Source organism: Typopeltis vanoorti, chromosome 10, assembly GCF_054136105.1.
Source record: "Typopeltis vanoorti isolate ZY-2024b chromosome 10, IOZ_Tvanoo_1.0, whole genome shotgun sequence".
Lineage (NCBI taxonomy): Eukaryota > Metazoa > Arthropoda > Arachnida > Uropygi > Thelyphonidae > Typopeltis > Typopeltis vanoorti.
The window spans coordinates 4,960,122-4,986,031 of NC_143558.1; the positions used below are offsets into that span (position 1 = coordinate 4,960,122).

At 35.5% G+C, this 25,910-nt stretch overlaps 1 protein-coding gene across 4 annotated transcripts in view; it reads left to right on the top strand.

Moving 5' to 3' along the window:
- Positions 1-25,910, top strand: part of LOC150102142 (uncharacterized) — a 385,716-nt gene that overhangs the window by 132,875 nt on the left and 226,931 nt on the right. For all 4 annotated transcript variants that reach the window (XM_090399664.1, XM_090399665.1, XM_090399668.1 and 1 more), the window contains exons 6-7: positions 2,597-3,060; positions 24,966-25,281. In XM_090399664.1, coding sequence (XP_090255790.1) covers positions 2,597-3,060; positions 24,966-25,281 — 780 coding nt within the window. The remainder of the gene's footprint in view (positions 1-2,596; positions 3,061-24,965; positions 25,282-25,910) is intronic.

Genomic DNA, 25,910 nt, shown 5'->3' on the forward strand with positions numbered 1-25,910 from the left:
TGCTCATGGACTTCATCTAAATGATTTTGGTGTTAGGTATGTGAAGAGAGGTTTGTTCACCGAGCATGCTGAATCAAAAATTCAGGAAAGCTTAAGCAATTAGGGCGGAAGCAAGTGAGTTTGTGTGAAGGCACCCATGAGGCGAGTGAGTGTGAGAATGACCAAGCAGAATCTAGACTCTCAACCAAAAATATCGAATAGGGTAGGCAATTCAGACAGTAAAAGTGGATGGATGACTAAAAGGATGCTGTGGTTTCTATATACTAATTCCAGAAGTATCAGGAATAAGAGGGAGGAGTTTTTAGCATTGATTAGTGCAACCCTGCCAAAAGTTAATGAGACTTGGCTAACAGCAGATGATGTAGTTACAGGGATTGAATGTGAAGGGTTTAGCATTTTCAGAGAAGATAGAGAACATAAGGAGTACTGCTGATGATATCATAGCAGATGAATTACAGCCAAAAAGAATAGGAAACAGGCAGCCGGGTGGCTTTCATTTGAAACAGTCTGGTGTGAGATTAAGGCCAGTAAGACAAACTATACAGTTACTAGGTCTGGGAATTCCACAGATGATCTGGAAGGAAATAGAATTTATACATCTGCAAAGAGATAATTACTTAAGACAGCATGTGATGGAGAGGAACTAGGTGTGGGAGAGTATTGGACTTGGTCATAGGATCAGAAGAGCTATCCATAACCACATTGCTTCCAATTGGTAAAACTGACATGTGGTCTTGACTTGGGAGATTGTAAAACATGACGATTATTCAATCAAGAAGAGGTATATGTGGAACTACAAGGTAGTTGATTATGATAAGCTTAGTAAGAAGCTTAAATCTGTGCCATGGCAGAGTGTTTTCTCATATACCCTTTCTTAGTAAGGAGGGTTAATCAGGTGGGAGTTAGAGCAATATCATTAACATGAGCAGCAGAAGAGAAGAGGTGGATGAATTGGAGGTTCTTATGATATTGCAAAATCTCAATGTAAATACAGCTGTTCGATTAGATGGGATATCAGTTAGGATTTTGCAAGAATGTGCAAGGGAATTGGCAATGGCTTTGACTATGATCTTTAATTTGAGTCTCAGCTCTGGTAGAAAAGGTAGATAAAAATATCTTACTGTATGAGGGTCAGCATGGCATTACATTCCTAAGCCGCCTGAACAAAGAACACAAATGTATCCATTTCCCATCAAAATCAAAAACAACTCTCTTCCTTTTCTAGATACACTCGTCACACATCTTCCCTCAGATTGCCTTTCCTTCCCACTCTACTGCAAACCTACACATAGTCCAATACATAGATAAAAATTTATACTACCATCCAACACAAAAACTAGGAGTCATCAGCATCCTCAAACACAGATCCCTAACAATTTGCTCCAATGAACAAGCTCTGAACCAAGAATTTGAAATTATTAACCAAACATTTGTAAAAAATGGCTAAAAAGAAAAAAAAATTCACAAGATTCTCCATAAAAATGCCATTAAAAGCAAAAAAGATTACAAGAATGCCATAGCAATATCCTACATTAGGGGCATTTTGTTAAAAATAGACAGAATGCTGCTTAAATACAGCATTAAGACAACCTTCAAACCCCTGGAAAAATTAAGAAATTTACTTAGCTCTTCCAAAGATCTTCTTCCATACCTTGCCCACCCAGGGGTTTTACAAAATTCAATGTACCTGTAAGGGAAAACAGGACGCACCATCTCAATCAGAAAAGATGAACACAAATGTCACATTAAATACCTCCACTATGGTAAAACAGACCAGACATGCCACAGAATTGACTGGAAAATCATGAAGTCCTAACACCCACCAAAACCTGGTTTGTAAGAAAATTCAAAGATGCTTGTGAAATGCTGAAACATCATCCAAATCTGAAACAAAAATGATGGATTAATTATTCCAAGAATGTGGAGGACCCATCTTCAACATGTATAGCAACCCGAACAATCCTTAACAGAAGAAAATCTCAATACAAGAGGTCTTTAGAAATTTTTTTATGTAGTTCTGTTTGTCTTCCACCAGAGGTCAGGCTAGGGTAAATGATTAATAAGCATTTAGGTATATTTTACTTTTGTATAGTGCAGTGTCATGTAGTTTGTATCCTATACACATGTATGTTTTCCTGATGATGACCTCAATACAGTTACTTTCGATTGTTACTTTCTTAATATTAAGTAAAGTAATTATTCTAACTTGTTGTGTCTCCATAAATTCTTCACTATGAATGCTGACCACCGTGTAACCTTAAAAGAAAGAATTTCTCTTGCACATTCTCATAGTACATGAGCTGACATACCATCCAGTTCAACTGCTGTATTCACATTGATATTTTTGAAAACAAGAACTAAGCCCTAGGTTTAGTTCTTGTTTTAGAACTGTTTCATTTTTCCTTGAATAACTTTTGTACAGTTGAGTACAGTCACCTGTAAACAATGCTCAAGTTTAATTCTTTAACTTTTTTACATATTGTTCTTTTCAATGTAATATTCAATTTTATCCTACTAAGTGGTAATCACTTCCAATTTGAAAATACTTGTGTGTGTGAATGTATTTTAACTAATTGAAAATTGTCATATTCTGCAGATAAGAAGTATACCCATTGTCTTCTGACAATCATTTATAAAGGAAGTGGAGTAACCAGTAAAAATCAAGCAATTTTCTGTCAGTTGTTATGTAATATTAAAGATACTGTTGAGATGGCTCGTATTAAGAGTAAGTCATTCTTTCCACTTATGGATGCATTTACATCCTACTCCAGTGTATGTCCTGCCATTAATAATCATCCTGTTAGAGACTGTGATGTGCTGCCTTATATTTTGAAAAGAAATAGTGATATTTATATACCTTACCACAAAGAAGGTCTATATGTATTAACACTTATTCCTCTGTTCTACTGTGGACTAAAGTATTTTAGTCTGTGGGGATTTGGACTGTCACGTCAAGAAAAGATAACTTCAAAAAAATTTTGGATACCAACTGTTAAAGAAGATATCGTTATGAAGCAAAGATTTAAAAAGAAGAGTGCCTTTGTCCTTTCCAGTTCTGAGGTATTAATTATTTATCAACCATACTAATAATTATATAATCATTTTTAACTCAGTTTAAATATACATATTATCCAAAAGACATATTTCAGTGATTACACCACATTTTTTATTATTCAGTTATACAATATACTGAAATAATAGTTCCTGACAAGTTTCGTAAATCGTAGGATTTACATCTTCAGGGGTAAATAGTATAACTTAAAAGTTTAAACAAGAGAAATTAATAAATACAAATCATAACCATCTGGCTATTCATAAACTCAAATAACAGAATGCAGATATAAAACGCTATTGACGTTGAACAATACTGGACGATGTCACATGTTCTTGTTCTCGTTCATACTGTCTGAGCTCAGATTGAGGTAGATTTTTTTATTAGAGCTGACCACACTTGATGGAGAATTAAACCTTAATGCATTGGGTTGGGTTTTTCAGCATATTAGCAGCTTCTTTAAATTTTCTTATATAGCTGTTGTTTTCTATGTATGACATCATCGTATTTTGCCAGAGTACATCGTGTCCACTAGAAGTGGTATGGAAAGCAAGACCCATCTTTTGTTCTCTTTTGTATTGTACATCTTTTTGGTGTTCAGCCATGCGTATTTCTCCAGATCTTCCTTCCTGTCTTACGTAGCAAATCCCACAAGAGCAATAGATTTTGTAGACTTCTGGTTTTATAAGAGGATGATGAGGTGGTTTTGGTGGATGTAGGAATCTTGAGATTTTTAACATAGGAAGGAAGGCTACTTTTATGTTGTGTTTGTTCATTAATTTGGCTAGCTTATCTGTAACATTTTTGATATAAGGAAGCGAGATTGCGTTTTTGTAATCCTGTTTTATTGTGTTGTTAGTTGGAGGCATTTTAAGGATTCTCTTGATGGTTTTTGTTTCATACACATTCTGTTGGAGGATTTGTGTTAAGCATTTTAGTTCTTCATTACATCTTTCTTGTGTGCTGGAGATATTGTATGCTCTGTCTCGAAGAGTTTTAATTAAGCTTTTTTGTGAAGGATGGTGGTGTGAGGCTGCATTTAGAAATCTTCCTGTGTTTGTCGGCTTCCTATATACTGAGAAGGAGAGTTTACTTTCTTCATTAACTTCTAATAGAATATCTAGAAAAGGAAGTTTTCTATTTTCTTCATGTTCTAAAGTGAATTTTATGGTGTTGTGCAAATTGTTGAGATAATCTTTGAAATTGATAAGTTCATCTGTTGTTTCGTTCCATATGATGAAAATATCGTCTACATAGCGTAGCCATATTTTTAGTTTTTTATGGTAATTCTTAAGAGCATTGTTTTCAAATTTTTCCATAAATAGGTTTGCTAATACCGGTGATAATGATGAACTCATGGCCAGTCCTTCTTTTTGTTCCCAGATTCTGTCTTGATAGGTGAAAAAAGTATTGTTTTTATACAACGTTTAAAAAGATCTAAGATGCCTGGAGGAAAGAGGTCTTCTAGGAGATTCAAAATTTCTTGTCTTGGGACGTTTGTAAACAAGCCGATAATGTCTAGACTTGCTAAGATGTTTGTTGAACCAATATATATATATCTTTTACTTTTTCTATGAAATGTGTACTATTTTTTATGAAGGAAGATGTTTTTCCTATATGATGTGAGATCAGTTGCAAGGGGCCTGGTATATTCCAGGAAACTTGCAGTTGCAAACTATCCTACTACAGCCAATGTCAGGATATCCAAACACAAGGACTACATCCAGTTCCACCAATACAGCCACTCAGGACTTGCTGACAGTGCATTGGACACCCATCACAGAATACGCTGGAAGAAGGCCACTTTATTACACCACAGCAAGTATAAGTACGAAAGATTATTCCTTGAATCAGCCTCAGCTCTGAAAAACTTCCCGAACCTCAACAAATTTGGGTGCATGAGACTGCCCCAAATTTGGGAAGCATACATTCTAAGATCATCAGCACAACTGCCATGATAACCCAGTTTAGCCCATTAGGAAGGGGGGCTTACCTTTTAAGACTATAGGACTGACTTCAGTTACCTTTCTTCAGCCTCATTTGCTTAGTGTGAGTGTCTGCATGCACGTATCATTGTTTTGTGATCCTTGAAGATGGCAATGTTATAAATTAAAAGACCAAAACTGGTGAGATATTTCTGAGCAATAAATACAAAATGTTATATTCAGGCAATGACAATCAAGGAAAAAAAGGAGTAGCCATAGTATTCAACACAAAATACGAGGCTAATCTTCTTGAATGGCAGTCAGTTTCAAGTAGAGTAATGTGGGCAAATATGAGAATGGGGAACTGGACAATGAGACTTATTTGTGCCTATAGTCCCACAGAAGTTTCTACTAAGGTAGAAGTGGAGGAATTTTTTGAGGCTTTAGAAAAAGCAACTGACACAATGAAAAAGGAAAAGTTGGTCCTTGTTGGAGATCTAAATAGCAGAGTAGAAAATGATTGTGAGACATACAAAAATATTTTGGGAAAATTTGGAGAAAAGAGCAAAGCTAATAATAATGGCAAATATCTGTTGGATTTCTGCTCAGGACATGGACTGGTTATTACTAACACCATGTTCCAACATAAAATTGTGCAGAAATTCACATGGAGAGAAGAGGCAAGGAATAAGAAAAGTCTCATTGACTATGTTATTGTTGATAGTGATGTTTTCTCCCTGGTGCAGGACACCAGAGTGTATAGAGGATTTGAAATTGGAAGCGATCACTATTTAGTCTTGAGCAGGATAAAATTGAATTTCATATTGAAAAGAATAACATGTAAGAAAGTTTTAAAGCGAATAAAAGTTGAGCAGCTCTCAGATGTGAACTGTAGACTAAAATACACAAAGATTATTGAAGAAAAAATGAAAGAGTTTGAGAACAGGAATCAAACCTTAGAGATTCAGTGGCAAACTCTGAAGAAAACATTGATTCTGCCAGAGAGGCATGTGGTGAGGTCTGTAAGGATAAAAAAATCATAACTCCCTGGTGGACACAGGAAGTTAAAGAGGCAGTGAAGGAAAAGAAGAAAGCATATCAAAAGTTCCTGTCAAATAAGTCAGCTTGTGCTCTTAGCGAATATAGAGACAAATGCAAGAATGCTAAACACTGTGTAAAACTAGCTAAACAAAAGTCAAGGGAATGACTTTGGTAAGAATATAGAAAACAAATATCAAGAAGGTGGCAAATTCTGGAGGTTGTTGAAGAAGCTTAGGAATGGAGGAAAGAATGCTGTAAAAGGAATTAGAGATGATAAAGGCGACATGAAAACGGGAGAAAAAGATATCCTTGAAGTATGGAGTAATTACTTTGAAAAACTGCTAAATAAAACAAGCAGTGATGGCAGCACAGTGGTTAAAAAACACTCAACAGGCATACATTCAGGAATACATATCCATACTTGAAGTAGAAAAAGCCATCAAAGGCTTGAAATGTGGAAAGGCAACAGGAGTAGATGATATTCGACCAGAAATGCTGAAGTATGGTGGTATAAGAGTCTTACAGTGGCTGCATTCCATAGTTCAGAAAGCCTGGACAGAGGGACGAATTCCCGATAATTGGAGTAGAGCTCTCATAGTACCCATATATAAAAAGGGAAATAAAACTGCATGTGAGAATTATAGAGGTATTTCCCTACTGAGTGTTCCTGGCAAGATCTATGCAAGTATACTTGAGAAACAGTTGAGAAGAATTGTGGAAGAAAAGCTTGGTGAAGAAAAAGCTGGATTCAGGCCAAATAGAGGCTGTCAGGATCAGATCTTCACTTTACGACAAATAGTGGAGAAAGCATGGGAATATAACAAAGATCTGTATTTAAGTTTTGTTGATTTGGAAAAGGCATATGAAAGGTGCCAAGAGAGAAGCTATTCAATACGCTACGGTTGTATGGTGTCAGTGGATCATTATACAAGCAATACTTTGTCTTTATTTGAGTTGTAAGTCAGCAGTTAGAATTGAAGGAAGTACAGGAAGATGGTTTAATGTTAAATCTGGTGTGAGACAAGGATGTACATTATCCCCTCTGTTATTCATTATCTATATGGATCACATTATGAAGGAAAGTGGTATTAAACCTGATATCAAAATTGGAGATGTTAATGTCAGCTCTTTGCTTTATGCGGATGATGTTATACTTCTAAATAAATCTGCTACAAGTCTGAAAGATTCTCTGACTAAATTGAATAGCTGTTGTAATAGATATGGTATGAAGGTCAGCAATAAAAAGACAAAGACAATGAAAATAGGCAGAATCATTGAAAATGTCGACTGTGTTGTGAATGGAGAACCTGTGGAACAAGTAAAACATTTCAGCTATTGAGGCACGATTTTTACTGAAGATGGTAAATTAAACCTAGAAATAGACAACAGAATCAGCAAAGCTGGTATGGTGGGAAGTCAATTGAATAAATTCATATGGAATAAGAGAGAAATTAGTCAGAACACTAAATTAGCTGTATACAAGACGGTGTTTAAACCAGTTTTAACTTAGGGTTCTGAGAGCTGGGTCAGAAGTAAAACACTTGACCAAAGACTAGAGACTTCAGATATAAGAGTCCTGAGAAAGATTATAGGCGTGAACAGGAAGCTGACAATGTCAACTTGACATTGTCAGCTTCCAGGAATGCGTTAGCAGAGCTAATCTCAGGTGGTATAGTCACTTAAACAAAATGGGCGAGGAAAGATTAGCAAAACAAGTGTTCTCTGCCAGGTTGGCAGGAAAACGACCGAGAGGAAGACCAAGATGTAGGTCGATTGATACGGTGCAAAGTGCTTTAGACGATAGAAATATAAGAGCTGATAATATTGGAGTGTTGACAAGTAACAGACTGATTTGGAGGAAAATTGTAGATAGGAAATTAATAATGATGTAATTTTTTTCATGTAGTACTATCATATCCTGTACACCCCTTGAGGGTACATGGCAGAATTTGATGATGATATAAATTAAAAATAAGTAGTTATTAAATAAAGTTTTTATAATTAATAATTTAGTTTACGTTATCATTTCCTAAAAAATTAGAAGTATGTCTAACCAACATATACTGTATTTTCTGGTGTATAAGACGCTTCTATGTATAAGACGCATCCAAGAAATTTAATACCATTTTCTGGAAAAAAACCTAAACTTTAAAATATGATTTTAAAAAAAAATTGATAAAATAATAGGTAATTTTTAATAGTAAACTGACCTTTCAGAAACCTGCAAAACTCATGTCACTGTCATCTGACTCTTCTCTTTCTTCTTCCTCTTGTTCTTCATCATCATCATCTTCATATAAGAAATGATCTTCACTTCCATCAAGGGCGTTGCTAATTCCACATTTCAAGAAAGATTTAACAATAGTTTGTTCATTCATTTTTGACCAAGATGTCTTAACCCACTCAATTTGATTGCATCATTAACTGCCTACACAGATTTTGGGACATAAAAGGGAGTGCGTATGACTTTGAAAAGAGGAAACAATCTTTACCTTCATTATATAAGACGCACCCCATTTTTAAGATGAATTTTTAATGTAAAAAAGTGCGTCTTATACACTGGAAAATATGGTAAATTTATCTACAAGAATGTTTTGGAGTGATCTAATTGTTTCCATTTAGTCTTTTTTTTGTTACAAGATGAAGTGGATCAATATTCTTTTTAAGTTATTTTATTTTATTTTTATTTATTATTATTATTATTATTTTTTAATTATGTCCATTATAAATGATTATTATTGCAATATATATTTATTACTTACCAGAATCTCACCTGTTTTAGCATTCTTCCTCATGTCACAAACACCAATATCTACATGATATTGCTCTAATTTTTCTGCTAGTTCCACTTCTTTTTTGTTGATGCTTCTTATGATGTGATGCCTCTCTTCAGTTCTATTAGTTGGCAATTTGGAAACAGCAGGACCCATGTTTAACCTGGTGATTCCCCAGCTGGCATGATATTAAGTTTAAAAATTAATGATTATGACTAAAGATGAAGACTGTGCATTAACTCTCTTCTTCCATTATGAAACTTGAAGCTTAGTGATACTATATGAGTACAATACAAACTAAATGTTGTGAAAATATTTTAACATAAATAGTTTTCTTTTTAGAGGCAAAGAAGAGTGAATTTATTTATTTATTACAAGAGACTAAAAATTTATAACAGATTATTAGTATAAAAACATTAGCAGTATTACATTGCTGTAAACAAACAAATAAAAAAATTCATATTTTTTATATCTTAATCCTTATTAATTTTACCTGATTTAAAATAGTTTAATTTTGAAGGTTAGCTACTCATTAATATATATGTTATATCCGAATGGTCATCATCAGATATTCCACGCCTCAACAGTGCTTCATAAATCTCCAAAATGGCTGCACTGTGTTGATAGAATAACTTTACTGAATGCAGACGGTAATGTCAGAATCAGATGCAATGGTAAGTGCTCACTCTGCAACATACATATGCCAGGTTGATCCAGTGTAGTGCTTAACACCACGTTGAATGAACAGATAGTTGTGCATGAGAAGAAGACTCAAGCGCTTTTACATAGTAGTCTGGATAAGAAACTGGCAATTTGGGATAGATAGGATATCAGTATATATGCTAAAGGAATGTTCAGCTGAGCTTACCAAATACTTGACATGTTTGTATAATTTGAGTCTCAGCTCAGAAAAATCCCATAGGAATGGGGGAAAATGCTAGTCTTATACAATGCTAGTCTCATTGTATAAGAGTAAAAAATGAGTTTAAGAGAAGGAATGACAACTGATGCTGGTGATGTATATCCTCTCTCAACGAGTTCTTGACTTTCCTGAAGGTCTAATAATAATAATTTGTCTCTTATTCCATATAAATTTATTCAATTTGCTCCTCATTATACCACCTTTTTTTTTATATATTATGTATTTCCAAATTTAATTTGAAATCATCACTAAAAATAGTGTACCTAAATATTTAAATTAAAATGCTTTACTTGTATTATATCATTGTTTTCCATGTTGATGACTATTTCATAGTTTTTGTTTCTTTATTGCTGATTTTCATACCAAATTTGCTACTACAGCAATCCTGAAGACTTACTATTTGATATTGGATTTAATGCTACTTTTTTTCATAACATGATCCATATGGATGATGAATAACAGCACAAACTGTATACAGCATTGTCATATAACTGTGCTAAGAGAAAAGGTGAACAAAATGCTATAATTATATCATGCAAATAGGACATATACACTGATATCCAAAACCTAAGGACAAACTCTTAAGTACAACTGCAAATTTAGACAAATCAGCTTGTGGCAATTTATATAACTGACAATTTCGAGTACACGTTGAAATTTTTGAATCATGTGCAAAGGAGTCACATGGTAGCACTCAACAAGATAAAAGGCTGCCCTAAGCAAATTGTGTTTGAAGGAAGCTCTTTTCGTGAAGGAATAAAGTTACAAACTTGCATGTCTTGTAATGTTTCAAAGACATGAGACATTACAAGACATGCAATTTTGTAATGGATAAAATCTGGATGATTTTATCCAGGAAGAATTATTAGAAAGCTTGAAGAAGGCTGCAAAATTAGTGATATTGCCAGAGAGTTTGGAATATCACATAGTATTGTATCCAGGCTCTGGCAAGCGTTTCAAATGAATAGAATGTGTTCCAAACATTTGCTAAGAGTTTGCCCTCACGGCAGGTCAGCTTGCAAGTTGGCTTTATTCAAGCATAAGTACGTGGATAGTGTGGCATGACATCTGCAATAGATATATAGGCCTATATTCCCGAAGGCCTGTAGTCTGCGTTATTTTAACCACAGCTCATCATAGAGCACGTCTTCAGTGGTCTTGTATCTACAAAAATTGGACAAGACACCAGTGGACTAATGTACTCTTTACAGATGAGTCATTTTAGTCTTTCCTCTGATTCTAGACAACGATAACACTTGATATGGCATGAAAGTGGTACTGCTTACCATTCTGAGAATGTTTTTGAAATGTATTCATCAGAAAAATTAAATGTGTGATAGGAAATTGAAACTGGAGAGAGAGAGAGAATGCAGCAAATGTTAGTAGAGTGGACAGTACTGACGTTACATGAGAAAATGGAACCCCTGAAACACTCTTGCATTTGTGTGGAAGTCCTTGGTACATAAGCTATCCACCATCACTCATGATAGACTAGATAGAAAATTAGCTCTCTCTCTGTCTCTTTCTCTCCAGCTCTCATATGTATACAACACTATGGCATTTTTGAATATGTGAATATGTTAAAGGTAGATCACTCGATAGTATACAACTTTTTTTTTATAGTCAAGTGCTTTAGAACTGGCTCCTGTGGGTACATCTCAAAGACAATATCTTTGAGATGTCTCCACAGCCAAAAGTCGCAGGGGTTCAATCTGACGAGTGCACTGGCCATGTTGTACGAAAATTATTCTGTCATTGGTAAAATGTGTCTGAAGCAACTGCTTGATAGATTGCATTGTGAGGAGGGGCACAATCCTGCATAAAAACCGTTGAAGTGCCTGGTGTAGGAATCGCCTGATTTGCCAAGAGAGATGTATATTGCTGTCCATTAACAGTGCAGGTAACAAGACCAGCAGGACTGAGCTCCTCAAAAAAGAAAGGTTTGATAATAAATTCCGCTCTAAAACCACGCCAAATGGTGAAGTGGAATCTGTTGCATGATGTGTGGGTTTGTGATTGCCCAAATTTTGCAGTTGTGCGTATTCATAGCACCATTCATATGGAAGTGAGCTTCATCAGTTCAGAAAATATTCCATGGCCAGACGTTGTCCAATTCAGTCTGAGCAAGAAACTGCAGGGCAGATGTTTCTCATGCACCCCAGTCAGGATTAAGCAATTGCTGAATGTGGGAAATCTCTTAAGGATAACAGTGCAGAATTTGTGAACTGTGCTTATGTGTTTGTCTAAAGATGTGCAATATGCTGTGCGCTGTTGATGGATGATTTGCCATTCTTTCTTCCTCTAACTTTGGGACTATTTCCTCCACTGTCTGCCATTCAATGGGTTTCTATCCTCTGCCAGGTTTGACATCTAAGGAACCTGTCTCTTTATATTTCCAGATAATTTTTCATAAACCATTTGCAGTCATAGCATCCATTTTTTAATCCCTTTAATATTCTGAACTTTCATGCTGTCAAGACGCAGCTATTATTTTGGCAAAACAACTTCACAATAAGTGTGCCATCCTTCAGTAATGGTGACATTGTGCTTTAACATGTCTGTTCACAGGCAATGAACTGATGCATTCCACAGCTATTTGATTTTATCGAGGCTTCTTTCAAATTTCAATGGAATATTATTTTGTACAAACAATCAATGTTAGTTCTAAAAGTTGCCACCAGGACGATACATGGCACTGCAATACATGTAAATTATGTATGATACTCCTGGTATGCAGTGAATCGCTGTGACGGTACCATTTATGCAAAAGACAAATGTCCCAATGATTCACTGCATACCAGGAGTATCATACATAATTTACATGTATTGCAGTGCCATGTATCGTCCTAGTGGCAACTTTTAGAACTAACATTGGTTGTTTGTACAAAATAAAATTCCATTGCCATACATATCATATTAAATCATTCTGCTGAGTAGTTACCACTTACAGCCATTCAATATGTGAACTGTAATTATAATCACCCTGTGTATATATGTTTATATATATATATATATATATTGTCTTGGTAATAACTCGGTTTAGATTTAATGATCAATTAAAGTGATCGTATTTGTCATTTCTATCTTCAGGGAATATACATTTTCCCTTGAATTTTGTATGTATTAGGGTTAGTTAAAAATGCATTTATTGTATTAATTCTTATCATTATACCACAGATTTTGAATAGCTTTGGCTGAGTAATGCAGAAACTATTCTGTGTTGTATAAGTGGTGGATGAAGGTTTGGCTGTGTGACAAGTCTTTTGAAAAATTATTGATAATATGATAGAACAAGATTTGGAGCATGGAAACTGCTGTTGAACTTACCTTATAATGTCTGTACTATTTCTATAGTTCAGCCTCTAACATGGGATATGCATTGCCATGCAACAACTTAATATGTGACAGCAACCCTCAGCATTTACTCCAAACATTGCTTCAGCTTTTCACATATCACCTCACTATAACACCATTTACTGCCTTATTTTTAAACATGTTTTAAACACTGTTTAAATGATATTTACAGTTGCATACTTGCATCAGTGGAATCAGTTGAAAATACATTTAAATAAAACATTGTGAATGCTTTCTTACCTTTGTGTATTAACCTTATTTTTTGTTGTATAGTAAATCACACAATATCCAACTGCTCATTAATAACTTAGTATTTGATTCCTGCTTCATCTTTCATGTAAAAATTTATCATATATCCAATTATCTAAAGAATTATCCATTTCCTCAGTGATCTGCAGTAGGAATAGGAAAATTCACTTGCTGGAATGGTATTCTCTGCATCATGAATAGTCATTTAGCTCAGACCCAAGAATTTTTATCATTTTATATTTGTTATGTTAAACTGTAGTACAGTAAATCACATAGTATTCAGCTACTCCTCAGCAACTTAATATTTACAAACTAGTCATCTCTCAACTGATCACACCAACGATGAGCTGGCAGCTCTCTACCCCAGTATTAATGTACAATAAGTTTCCAGATATTCGTGGGTAAAATTGTCATTAAATAAGTCAAAAATATATAGGTATCCCTTGATTAGCACAATCAATTAATTCCTCGATGTTATCATGTATATCAAAATCGCATTAATTAAATATAATAATCAATGGTAAAAATTACAATTTCTCCATGATCTATTACTGTATTAATAATTACTGTAATTAAAAATTACTGTATTAAACTAAATTGCTGGCCTGGTTGGCCGAGTGGTTAGCGTATCTGATCTCCAGCCAAAGGTTTCAGGTTCAAATCCTGCCGTGGGGATGTTTGTGATTATCTGTGAAAATACTAGTGGTGGTGGTGGTGGTTATGGGCAGTAGATGATGTGGGTCGCTGTAGTTGGTGGAGACAGAGAATTCTAGAGTAGGTGCCCTCCCTCATGAGTCTTTGGACTCCCTGGAGATGTCAGATAATAATAATAATTCATTTTATATGGTACTCTTTTAGGAAAGATAAAAAATGAATGCAAAGTAAATGTTTAATAAATGCTAGTACCTACATTAGTTATTGCAATTTTTTATCAAAAAAAAGTCATCAAGAGTAGTTTGAACAGTTTTAGTTTTTTTCTTATCAGCATAAATTCTACGATAACAAGCAAAATGACTCTCTAGACCTCGGCAAACAAGCATTCTTCAATTAACATCTTGATTCATATCCATTACTTGCTGCTTAAGTGATTCTAAACTGCAAAATATTCCATCCAGTTGATTTTTATCTCCTCTGGAACCTCATCTTAATGTTCCATTTATTCGTTGTCTTCATATGCATGTTGTTGTTCAATTTCCAGAAGATCGTTGTAACTGAAATCTTTTGAATTTGAATCCAATAATTCTTGAACATCTTCTGCATCAACACCATCAAAACCAAGGTCTTCACCACATTGTTCACAGGATTTTGAAAACCACCGAAGTCATTAGCGCATTCTGGCTAAAGGTTTTTCCCAAACAGTTTTCATGCAGCTAGAAGACACTTGCTCCCACGAGTCATGAATGTATTCAGTTGCATGTTTAATGTTAAAATTTTACACTCCAAGAATTTTCTCTAAAATTCTTGGGGTGTAATCGCATTTTCTCCCATTGTTTCTACTGCCTTTGAGAATGTCTTTTTAAGAAAATAGGCTTTGAAAGTTGCAATGACACCCATGTCCATGGGTTGTAGCAATAATATCATATTTGGTGGAAAAAATAAACATTTCACATTCTCACACAGATCATTAAGCGAATTTGGATGACTAGGTGCATTATCTAAAAGCAAAAGATCTTTGAAAGCCAAGTTATTTCTCTTGTAATAAGCTTCAACTGCCGGACAAAAATAAGACTTATTTGCGAATAGGCTTTGGGTAACCCAAGCCTTCTGATTCACCCACCAAATTACAGGTAAAGAGTTCTTGTTACATCCTTTTAAAGTCCTTTGGTTCTGAGTTCAATAGACAAGCAACGGCTTCAATTTGAAATCTCCATTAGCATTCCCTCCAAGCCTATTATAATACAGTTAAACAATCTTTTGATACTTTATAGCCAGATTGTGCTGCTTCTTTTTTTTTTTTTTTTTTTTATATAAAAGTTCTAGATGGCATTTTTTTTTAGATGCCAATTTCATCTACATTGAAAATTTGGCAGTAATCGTAATAATTTTCTTCGATAATTTTCTGCAGCTCAGCAGAAAATGTAGATGCAGCTTCTTCATTCGCACTTGCAGCTTCACCTGTTATTTTCGCATTCTTTAGTCCAGCCTTAGATTTAAAATTTTCAAGCAAGCCTTTGCTAGCTTCACATTTTGAATTGTCTTCTTTATATTTAGTCTCTTTAAGTCTTGAAAAGGGGTGCTTAAGGGTCAAAGCTGTATAACTGAGATGAGACCTTCACATAGCCTTTAAAGGAATACGCTGAACTGACCACGGCATCTCACCTAATGTTCAATCCTCACCTTCTCATGGCGCACCCTGTTAGGTATCTACCTGGATACTGAACGGACGAGGATTGGCTAGCAATTTGGGATTTAGCAGACCAAATTGTATTTTTATTGGCTTAAACCAAATTACAAAATGATGGTACAACATGACAGAATTTCATGCCGGCTAGGGCGTTGCCGGTTAAACAAGGCCCCCATTTTTTTCACCAGGAAACCAGGGCGTACAGCAAAAAGTCAGCTACTGGAATGATTCTGAAAACACACCCCAACTCAACATCACCAGAGTTAAAGATCGGTACTATCAACGTAAGAAGCCTGAATGGCAAAGAAATGGAGCTAGCTGAGTAATTAGATAAGTACCAGATTGACATAATAGGGGTGACTGAAACAAAAAAAGACCAAAACTGGTGAGATCTTTCTGAGCAATAAATACAAAATATTATATTCAGGCAATGAAAATCAAGGAAAAGCAGCAGTAGCCATAGTATTCAATACTAAATACGAGGCTAATCTTCTTGAATGGTAGGCAGTCTCAAGTACAGTGATGTGGGTAAATATGAATGGGAAACTGGACAATGAGACTTATTTGTGCCTATGGTTCACAGAAGGCTTTACTAAGGTAGAAGTGGAGGAATTTTTTCACATCTGATAGCTGTGAAAAAGACTCTAGAGAAAGCTACTTGTTGGGAATCTAAATTGCAGAGTAAGAAGTGATTGTCAGACACACAAAAATATTTTCGGAAAATTTGGAGAAAAAGGCAAAGCTAATGACAATGGTAAATACCTGTTGGATTTCTGCTCAGGACATGGATTGGTTATTACTAACACTATGTTCCAACATAAAAATGTACACAAATTCAAATGGAGAAAAGAGACAAGGAATAAGAAAAATCTCATTGACTATGTTATTGTCGATAGTGATGTTTTCTCCCTGGTACAGGACACCAGAGTGTACAGAGGATTTGAAATTGGAAGTGATCACTATTTAGTCTTGAGCAGGATAAAATTGAATTTCATATTGAAAAGAAAGTTTTAAAGCGAATACAAGTTGAACAGCTCTCAGATGCGACTGTAGACTAAAATACACAAACATTATTCAAGAAAAAATGAAAGAGTTTGAGAACAAGAACCAAACCTTGGAGATTCAGTGGCAAACCTTGAAGAAAACCCTGATTGATTCAGCCAGAGAGGCATGTTGTCTGCAAGGATAGAAAAATCAGAGCTCCATGGTGGACACAGGAAGTTAGAGAGGCAGTGAAGGAAAAGAAGAAAGCATATCAAAAATTCTGACAAATAAGTCAGCTTGTGCTCTTAGAGAATACAGAGACAAATGTAAGAAAGCTAAACACTGTGTAAAACTGGCTAAACAAAAGTCATGGTAGGACTTTGGCAAGATCATAGAAAATAAATATCAAGAAGGTGGTAAAATATTCTGGAGGTTGTTGAAGAAGCTTAGAAATGGAGGAAGGAGTGCTGTAAAAGGAGTTAGACATGATAAAGGTGACATGAAAACGGGAGAAAAAGATATCCTTGAAGTATGGAGTGATTACTTTGAAAAATATCACTGCTAAATGAAACAAGCAGTGATAGCACAGTGGTAAAAATACACTCAACAGGCATACAGTCAGGAATACATATCCATACTTGAAGTAGAAAAGCCTTCCAAGGCTTGAAATGTGGAAAGGCACAGGAGTAGATGATATTCGACCAGAAATGCTGAAGTATGATGGTATAAAAGTCTTACAATGGCTGCACTGCATAGTTCAGAAGGCCTGGATAGAGGAACGAATTCCTGATGATTGGAGTAGAGCTCTAATAGTACTCATATATAAAAAGGGAAATAAAACTGAATTACAGAGGTATTTCCCTACTGAGTGTTCCTGGCAAGATCTATGCAAGTATACTTGAGAAATGGTTGAGAAGAATTGTGGAAGAAAAGCTTGGTGAAGAACAAGCTGGATTCAGGCCAAATAGAGGCTGTCAGGATCAGATCTTCACTTTACGACAAATAGTCGAGAAAACATGGGAATATAACAAAGATTTGTATTTAAGTTTTGTCGATCTGGAAAAGGCATATGACAAGGTGCCAAGAGAGAAGCTATTCAATACGCTACAGTTATATGGTGTCAATGGGGCATTATATCAAGCAATACTTAGTCTTTATTTGAGTTGCAAGTCAGCAGTTAGAATTGAAGGAAGTACAGGAAGATGGTTTAATGTTAAATCTGGTGTGAGACAGGGATGTACATTATCCCCCGTATTATTCATTATCTTTATTATTATTACGGGTATCTCCATGGAGTCAGTAGACTCATCGCGGGGCACCCAAACTAGCAAAACAATATCTGTCATATCTCTTCTTGAATTCATTGACAGACGAAGAGGTCACAACTAAGTCAGGCAATGAATTCCACTCATTCACCACCCTCCAGGCAAAACACCTTGTTCTGACACCTTTGTTAACCACACTCTTCTTTAATTTCCAGAGATGACCTCTTGTTCTTCCATCACTATCACACAGCTGAAACATTTCCCCTGCATCAATTCTATAAAAACCTTTCAGTAATTTGAATGTCTCTATCATATTCCCTCTTCTTCGCCTATCAACCAGTCTCTGCAATCCACAAGCTCTCAATCTATCAATGTAAGGAGCATTTTTTATATCACTCACTAACTTGGTCACTCTTCTCTGAACCCTCTCCACAGCCTCCTCATCTCCAAGGAATCCAAGTGACCAGACCTGAGCACAGTAATCCAAATGTGGAAGTATCAATGCTTTATAAAGGGGTATAATAACCTCTTTATCTCTGGATGTGAATGTATTCCTCAACAACCAAGTCTGTGTGCAATCTTGGACACCTTAGCAATGTGTCCTCTGAACTTCATCTCCCTATCTACCAATACCCCTAAGTCCCTAGCCTCATCAGTCTCTTGGAGCACTATTCCATCAATGTAGTACACAGCTGGTAATCTTTTAATCCCAAAATGCATGACTTTACACTTTTCCACATTGAACTGACATCCATTATCTTTTGCCCATTTTACCAGCTTATTTAAATCCTCCTGCAAACTTTCAACATCAGCTTGATTTTTTATTGCACCACACAACTTTGCATCATCAGCAAACAACTGAATATCTCCCTTTAAGCCATTTCCTATATCATTTATATACAAATTAAACAACATTGGCCCAAGCACAGAGCCCTGAGGCACACCATTGGTCACCTGCCTCATCCTGGACTCAGATTCTCCATACACCACCTTATGGTATCTCTCCCTGAGCCATTCTCCTATCCATATCACCAATTTAATATCCATTCCCATCTGCTCCAATTTGCATAACAGTGTTCTATGGGGTATCCTGTCAAAAGCCTTAGCAAAATCCAGACATACCACTGTGTAGCCAGTTCCTTTGTCCAGCTCAGATGTTATTCTATTATGAATAGTTAATAGATTGTTAAGGCAGGATCTACCTTTAACAAAACCATGTTGGCCTCTATAGAGTGTCATATCCTGATCCACCCATTCTTGAATTTTGTCTTTAACCAACTTTTCCAATACTTTTACCACTACTCCTGAGATGGTGATTGGTCTGAAATTAAATACTGCAGTTTTAGAGCCACTCTTATGCAAAGGAACCACTTTGCCTAACTTCCACTCCCTGGGGACTATACCAGAGTTCAAACTTAAGTTAAATATCCGAGTAAGAAGGGTTGCCAATTCCTTTGCACATTTGTGCAACACCTGAGCTGATATTCCATCTAAGCCTACCGCAGTGTTTGCATTTAAATTTTGCAATATATTTAATACTTCTGGTTCTTTAGCTTCAATTCTCACATTAGGTATTGCTACAGGTATAGAGATATCCTCACTTGGCTGATAGACTTTTGAAAAGTGATCCCTCAGTAACTCTACTATTACATCTGATTTTGCCACCTCAGTATCATCAGCACCCACTAAAGTTATCCTTCCGAAGTTATTCTTCCTCTTACTTGCTACATAGCGGAAGAACTCTTTGGGATTACCCTTGATCTCTTTGGCTAAGGTCTTCTCATAATCTGATTTAGCTTTTCCTACTATGCTGATAACCTTCCTAGCTTGAGCCTTGTACTGCTCATGGGTGTCCTGATCGCCTTTCTTCTTGTAAATTCTCCATAACATTTTCTTTTTTTGCAGATCAAGCTTGATACTACTGCTCATTCATCTAATGCCTGCCTTGTTTGACCTCCTGACCATGGGGACACAATCTGATATTGCTTTCCTCACCGCTGATTTTATCCTAAGCACTGCTAACATCTTTCCCTTGCAATATGTTCTGCCATGGGATGGCTGCAAGCTCACTCCGAAGCTTGTTATAATTGCCTAACCTGTAGTTCCGTATATACCCCTTCTTAACAGAAAAATCCACAGATTTTGCAACCTCCCAAGTCAATACCACATGATCGCTTTCACCAATTGGAGGTAACGAGGACACCTTACTTATGCATATAACCTCTGAACCAATAACCAGGTCCAACACTCTCACACCACGTGTCCCTTCAGTTATGTGCTGTTTCAAGTAATTATCTCGTAGAAGATGTGTGAACTCCATTTCCTTTTTGCTACATGATATTTCCTCCTTCCAATTGATATCACCATAATTAAAATCCCCCATAATAATCACTAAGCCTTCACTCGTTGCACTAATTTGCTGATGCATGAATTCAATATCTCCCCCTATACTCCCTGGCCTATAGCAGCATCACTGTATATTTGGTTGTATTGGTTACTATTTTGCACCAGACCGCCTCAAATAAACTCTCATTCACATGTCTATCATCTTGATATACTACTTTCTTTGGCTGCAACACATCATCTATCATCAACAGTACTCCTCCTCCTGTTCTATCTTCTCTATCCTCCCTGAAAATACTGTACCCATCACATTCAATTCCAGTGACCACATCTTCTGCTGACAGCCAAGTTTCACTAATGCCTACAACTTTTGGTGAGATTTCACTGACTAATGCCAAAAATTCTTCTCTCTTATTTCGAATGCTTCTTGCATTGGTATACAAAAATTGCAGATTCCCTCTAGATCTTGTACCGGCTTTAGAACTGATATAAGTCACTAACTTCCGTAGTCCTATGCCGATTTTTATCCCCTCTCTTCTGCAATTTATTCTGCATATAAGGATCAATAAATATACAATCAGTGCTAAAGTTTCTCTCTCTTACACTCAACCTTTTCAATATTAGTTTCTCTGCCCAGTAACTTCAACTTGTTCAGAAAACAATAACTTCTTCAATCGCTTATGTCCTTCTATGTTAAGATGCAGTCCATCTCTAGCATACAACTGCCTTTTTCCTTCAAACACACTCCAAACATCAACAAATTCCAGACCTCTTTTTTTTTTGCACATTCTTGCAATCATATCATTCATTATCATTGCTCTTCTACTTAACTTGTAATTGTCAAAACGAGGCAGCACACATACTATCCTCCCATTGACACTTTTCCTCTTCAATATCTAATAATGTTCTTAAATCTTTTCCTACCCAATTTATACTACCTCTCAGGTCATTTGTACCCACCAAAATTATCATCTTGTCTGCTTCATGCCCTCTCTTTATTGCTAAAGCCACTCTTTCTATTGTCCCATCAGCCAAGCACTCCTCATGCATACCACTCTCCATACCCTTAATCATAGAATCACCATATATCTTACCACTCTTAACTTCATTCAAGTCCACACTCATGGACTCATTCTCTATGCTATTCATCATGACTCTCCCAGCTTCATTACTCAACGCTCTATTACTTACCCCCCCCCCCCCACCCCACTCTCACTACATCTCATTTCTTCTAGGCCACTTGTGGTTTTATTTTGTTGACTCCCAATCACTCCCATACTATTTATTACTGCATCATTCACCAAAGACTCACCCATACGTAATCCTGTTCTAGTTACTTCAGCTAAAGTAATCTCTATAGTCCTAATTTCTCTGTTTAACACATTAAACTCAGCTTTAACTTCCAGTATCTCCTTACCGAGCACTTCCACTTCCTCGTGAAGAAGATGATCATTTTTCATTTTCATAAACTCCCACCGAAGTTCTTCCGCTACGGTCCCAATGTCAACTTCCATTCCTAAACGCTCCATCCTATCCCGACACTTCTCACATACGTCGACATTTTCGTTCTTCTCATTTAGCCAGACCAACCACAGATCCTTCACATTCTTCGGCGCATACATGTAGCAGTTTCCGCAATGTATCCATTGCGAAAAATCTAACGCTGAGCCAGCCTTTCGTGTAGAAGTCCTGCACGCCAATGACGTACGTTTCTTGTTGGACGCCATCTTTGCACGTTGAAATAGTGAAACAAACGGCAGTGAAAACACAATATATACAACACAGTTCCAAGCAATAACACCACTGAAGGACACTTGTATCCGATGCACAACTGCAGCACAATTTGTGACAAAAAGACACACTATATTGAACTTTAAAAGCACGTTTTCTAGACTAGCTAAACACGACTGCCACATTTACCAAGGACACTAGCGCCACCTCAGATGGATCACATTATGGAGGAAAGTGTTATTAAACATGATATCAGAATTGGAGATGTTAATGTCAGCTCTTTGCTTTATGCGGACGATGTTATACTTCTAAATAAATCTGCTACAAGTCTGTACGGTTCCTTGACTAAATTGAATAACTGTTGTAATAGATATGGTATGAAGGTCAGCAATAAAAAGACAAAGACAATGAAAATACGTAGAATCGTTGAAAATGTCAACTGTGTTTTGAACGGAGAACCTCTGGAACAAGTAAAACTTTTCATCTACTTAGGCACGATTTTTACTGAAGATGGTAAATTAAATATGGAAATATTTAATTTACCATCTTGCTTTTACTTTTACCATGTGTAAATCTTTTAATTATATCAGGTTTTGTATTTAAGGTAATTACATTCCTCCTCTTTTTTCACTTAATGACCCAGTTGTGGGATTGCTCTTATTCTTCGACATGATTAATGAGATATAAAATTTACAAAGAACATAATTTGAAAATACAGCAGAACAATTGGAGCTTGTAATACTGCCAGTCTTAATGGGAGGAATGACGTCATCATACTCACAACTTTCTTTCTCTTGGCCAGGAAACACTCCTCGAGGCTTGCATGTTTTTGTGTGGTAAATTTAAAGGCGCATTAATTATAAGGGGGACTGGAAAGTAATCAATTTTTTGAACTACATTTTTAATATAAATTTTATTAAAGAATAAATTAACATTATTCAATTCTATAATCGCCATCGTTAATTATAACCTTATTCCAACGATCTACTAAGTTTAGAATTCCTTTTTTGAAAAAAGTTTTTTCTTTGGAAGCAAAAAATGATATCAAACTCCTTTGGACATCATCTTGTGAACGGAAGGTTTTATTTCTTATGCTGTGTTCTAAGGACCTGAATAAGTGATAGTCACTAGGGGCAATATCTGGCAAATATGGAGGATGTGTTAGAAGTCCCATTTTAACTGCTTAATTTTTTCTTAAGTTATTCTTGCAGAATGTGGTTTTGCATTATCTTGCTGCAAAATTACCCCTTTTCGATTGACAAGCGCAGGACGTTTGATTAACAATGCTTGATGCAGTCACTCTAATTGTTCACAGTAGATGGCTTTCCTTGTTCCATGAGTTCATAATGAATAATTCCATGAATATCCCATCAAACGCAGAACCTTTTGTGGATGAAGTCGATCTTTAGGTGTTGGAATTGGAGTTTGATTCGGAGAAAGCCACTGTTTTTTGCATTTATTATTCTTATACAGCACCCATTTTTCGGCACCAGTTACGACTCGTTCCAAAAAGGGGTCTTTCTGTTGTCTGGTCAACAATGAATTGCAAATCACCAGTCTGTGCTTTATTGTTTTCTGACAGTTCATGCAGTACCCATACCCTGTTTAAGAACCTTGCCACTGTTATGTAAGTGCTCTTGGACAGCTGACCATAATGAATTAAGTTTCTCTGCTAATTCTTGTATGGTTTGTTTTGGATCTGATTCTACGAGGGTCTTAAGAGCATCGTCATCTAGAGTAAGAGGTCTTCCAGATCGAGGATGATCAGAGAGATCAAAATTTTTTTCTGCAAATCTCCTAAACTATCGCTGACATTTGTTAACCTTCAATACATCTCCATAAGTTGAGCAAATGATTTTGGTAGCCTCGGTAGCATTCTTTCCTTGGTGAAACAAAAACAGCAACAATGACGTAAATGGTGCCCTTCAACTTTAAAGCCTGCCATATTAAAAAAAAAATAATCTAAAATAAAAAAAAAAAGATTTTTTTAAATAGAAAAGTAATGCTAATATTTAAATAAAAATCAAATTTAATAATTTGTGTTATTTAAAAAAAAACCAATCGGCTAAAAATGACTTATTAAAAATAATTGATTACTTTCCGGTCCCCCTTATAAAACTCTTGCTACGTATATAAAAGGATTGTCGCAGTTAATTTTGCTGCACTAATCAAATCCTACATTAAGTAAGGGATACCTGTATTTAAATAAAACTTTGCGAATACTTTCTTACCAGATGTTTATTTATTTATTTATTTATTTTGTTGTATAGTAAATTACACATCTGGCCTCTCATTAGCATCTTAGTATTCAACTCATACTTCATCTTTCACATAAAAATTTATGGGTTATTCAACTATCTAAATGATTATTAAAGGAGTAGTTATGTTTTTGTGTTTATATTATTTAAGTAAAGTAATTTAATCTGCTATAGTATGATCATTGTATCATGTTTTGGCCTAGGTAGCTAGTCACAGACACACCATCTTCCTTCAGCTTCAGAAATTATTTGCACATATGAGGGTGGTCTGAAAAGTTCTCAGCCTCAGTCATAGATAGCAACACTATCAGCAGTTTTTTTTTTATAAGTTGGTGCATCTGTCATAAGCATCCATGTGAAATTGCAAGTTATTCTATTCTACAGAGAACCTCTAAACTTCTTTATGGGTTCTCCAGGCATAAACCTGGCCTCTTGTTGGGAATAAAGTAAATGTTGACTCATCTGACTATATCACTCATTTCCAGTCATCAGCTGTTCAGGTTTTATGTTCCTGACACTTTTTTTTTTTTAATTATTTTGAAAAATAAAAATAATTTTGAAATTATAATTCGTTTTTTCATTGTTAGGCTGAGAACTTTTCAGACCACCCTCGTATATGAAATACTTATCTTTTGTTTTAAGCATTAACATATTGCATAGCATTAAACTGTAAGTTAATAACTATATATAAATGGAACTAATATTTAATTTTATTATTTTAAGACTTCCAGAGCAAATAGAAATCAGGTTTCTTCTAAAATTTTGAGGTCATCACCACCACCACCACCAATATGTACATACATAAAAAATACTGATTTCCACAATTCATCTCTTTCGAATTCAACTTCTCCATGTACTCAAAATGGAAAGAAAGTTTTTTCAGAATTGAATTCCTCAGAAAAAGAAATAAAGGAAAATATAGACTTGGTAAACAGCAAAAGTGAAGGTGATTCTCTAGATATTGGTACTTTGAAAGATAGGGAAAGTGATGACAGTGAACAAGAATTTGAAATGCTTTTGCCAAAGTGGGAATGTAGAGGTATGTTTTAAAATTAATAGTTTAGCAGTATTTTAGTGTTTGTGTAGTGTAGAGAAGAGTGACCTGCCACAATGAGTAGCAAAAATTCAGGAAACACTATGTATTATTAATAATAATGAAAAGGTACATTTTGTAATAGTATTATTTTATAGTAGTGATGCCATTCATTAACATAGCAACCATCTTTACATTAAATATGGCTATTATATTGTTTAAATAACTGAACATAAATGTTTTACAGTGCATAGTTTCTATGCTGTATAAACATTGTATGGTAGGTACTGTAGACATAATTTTATTTTGCCTAATTTTGCCATTAAAATTTTACAGTTAAAACATTTCACTAAATTGTAATAGTTATTCTAAATGTCAATTTCATTAAATTCCATCAAACTAGAGAAGAATTATTACAATTATGTTGAATTGTGTTACATTCAGTACAGTTGGAAATTATTCAAAGTTGAATTTTTAATTGTTCATATTTCCATTGTTTTTGTGAGAGATATTATGCATTTACCAGTCTCCAAACTTTGAAAACCACTCTGACCTCTTCATCTTCCTGTCAAGGAACCTTGACCATCTTCAGTCCAGCTGTCCAAACAGTGAGTCATCTTAGTCAGTGACCTTAA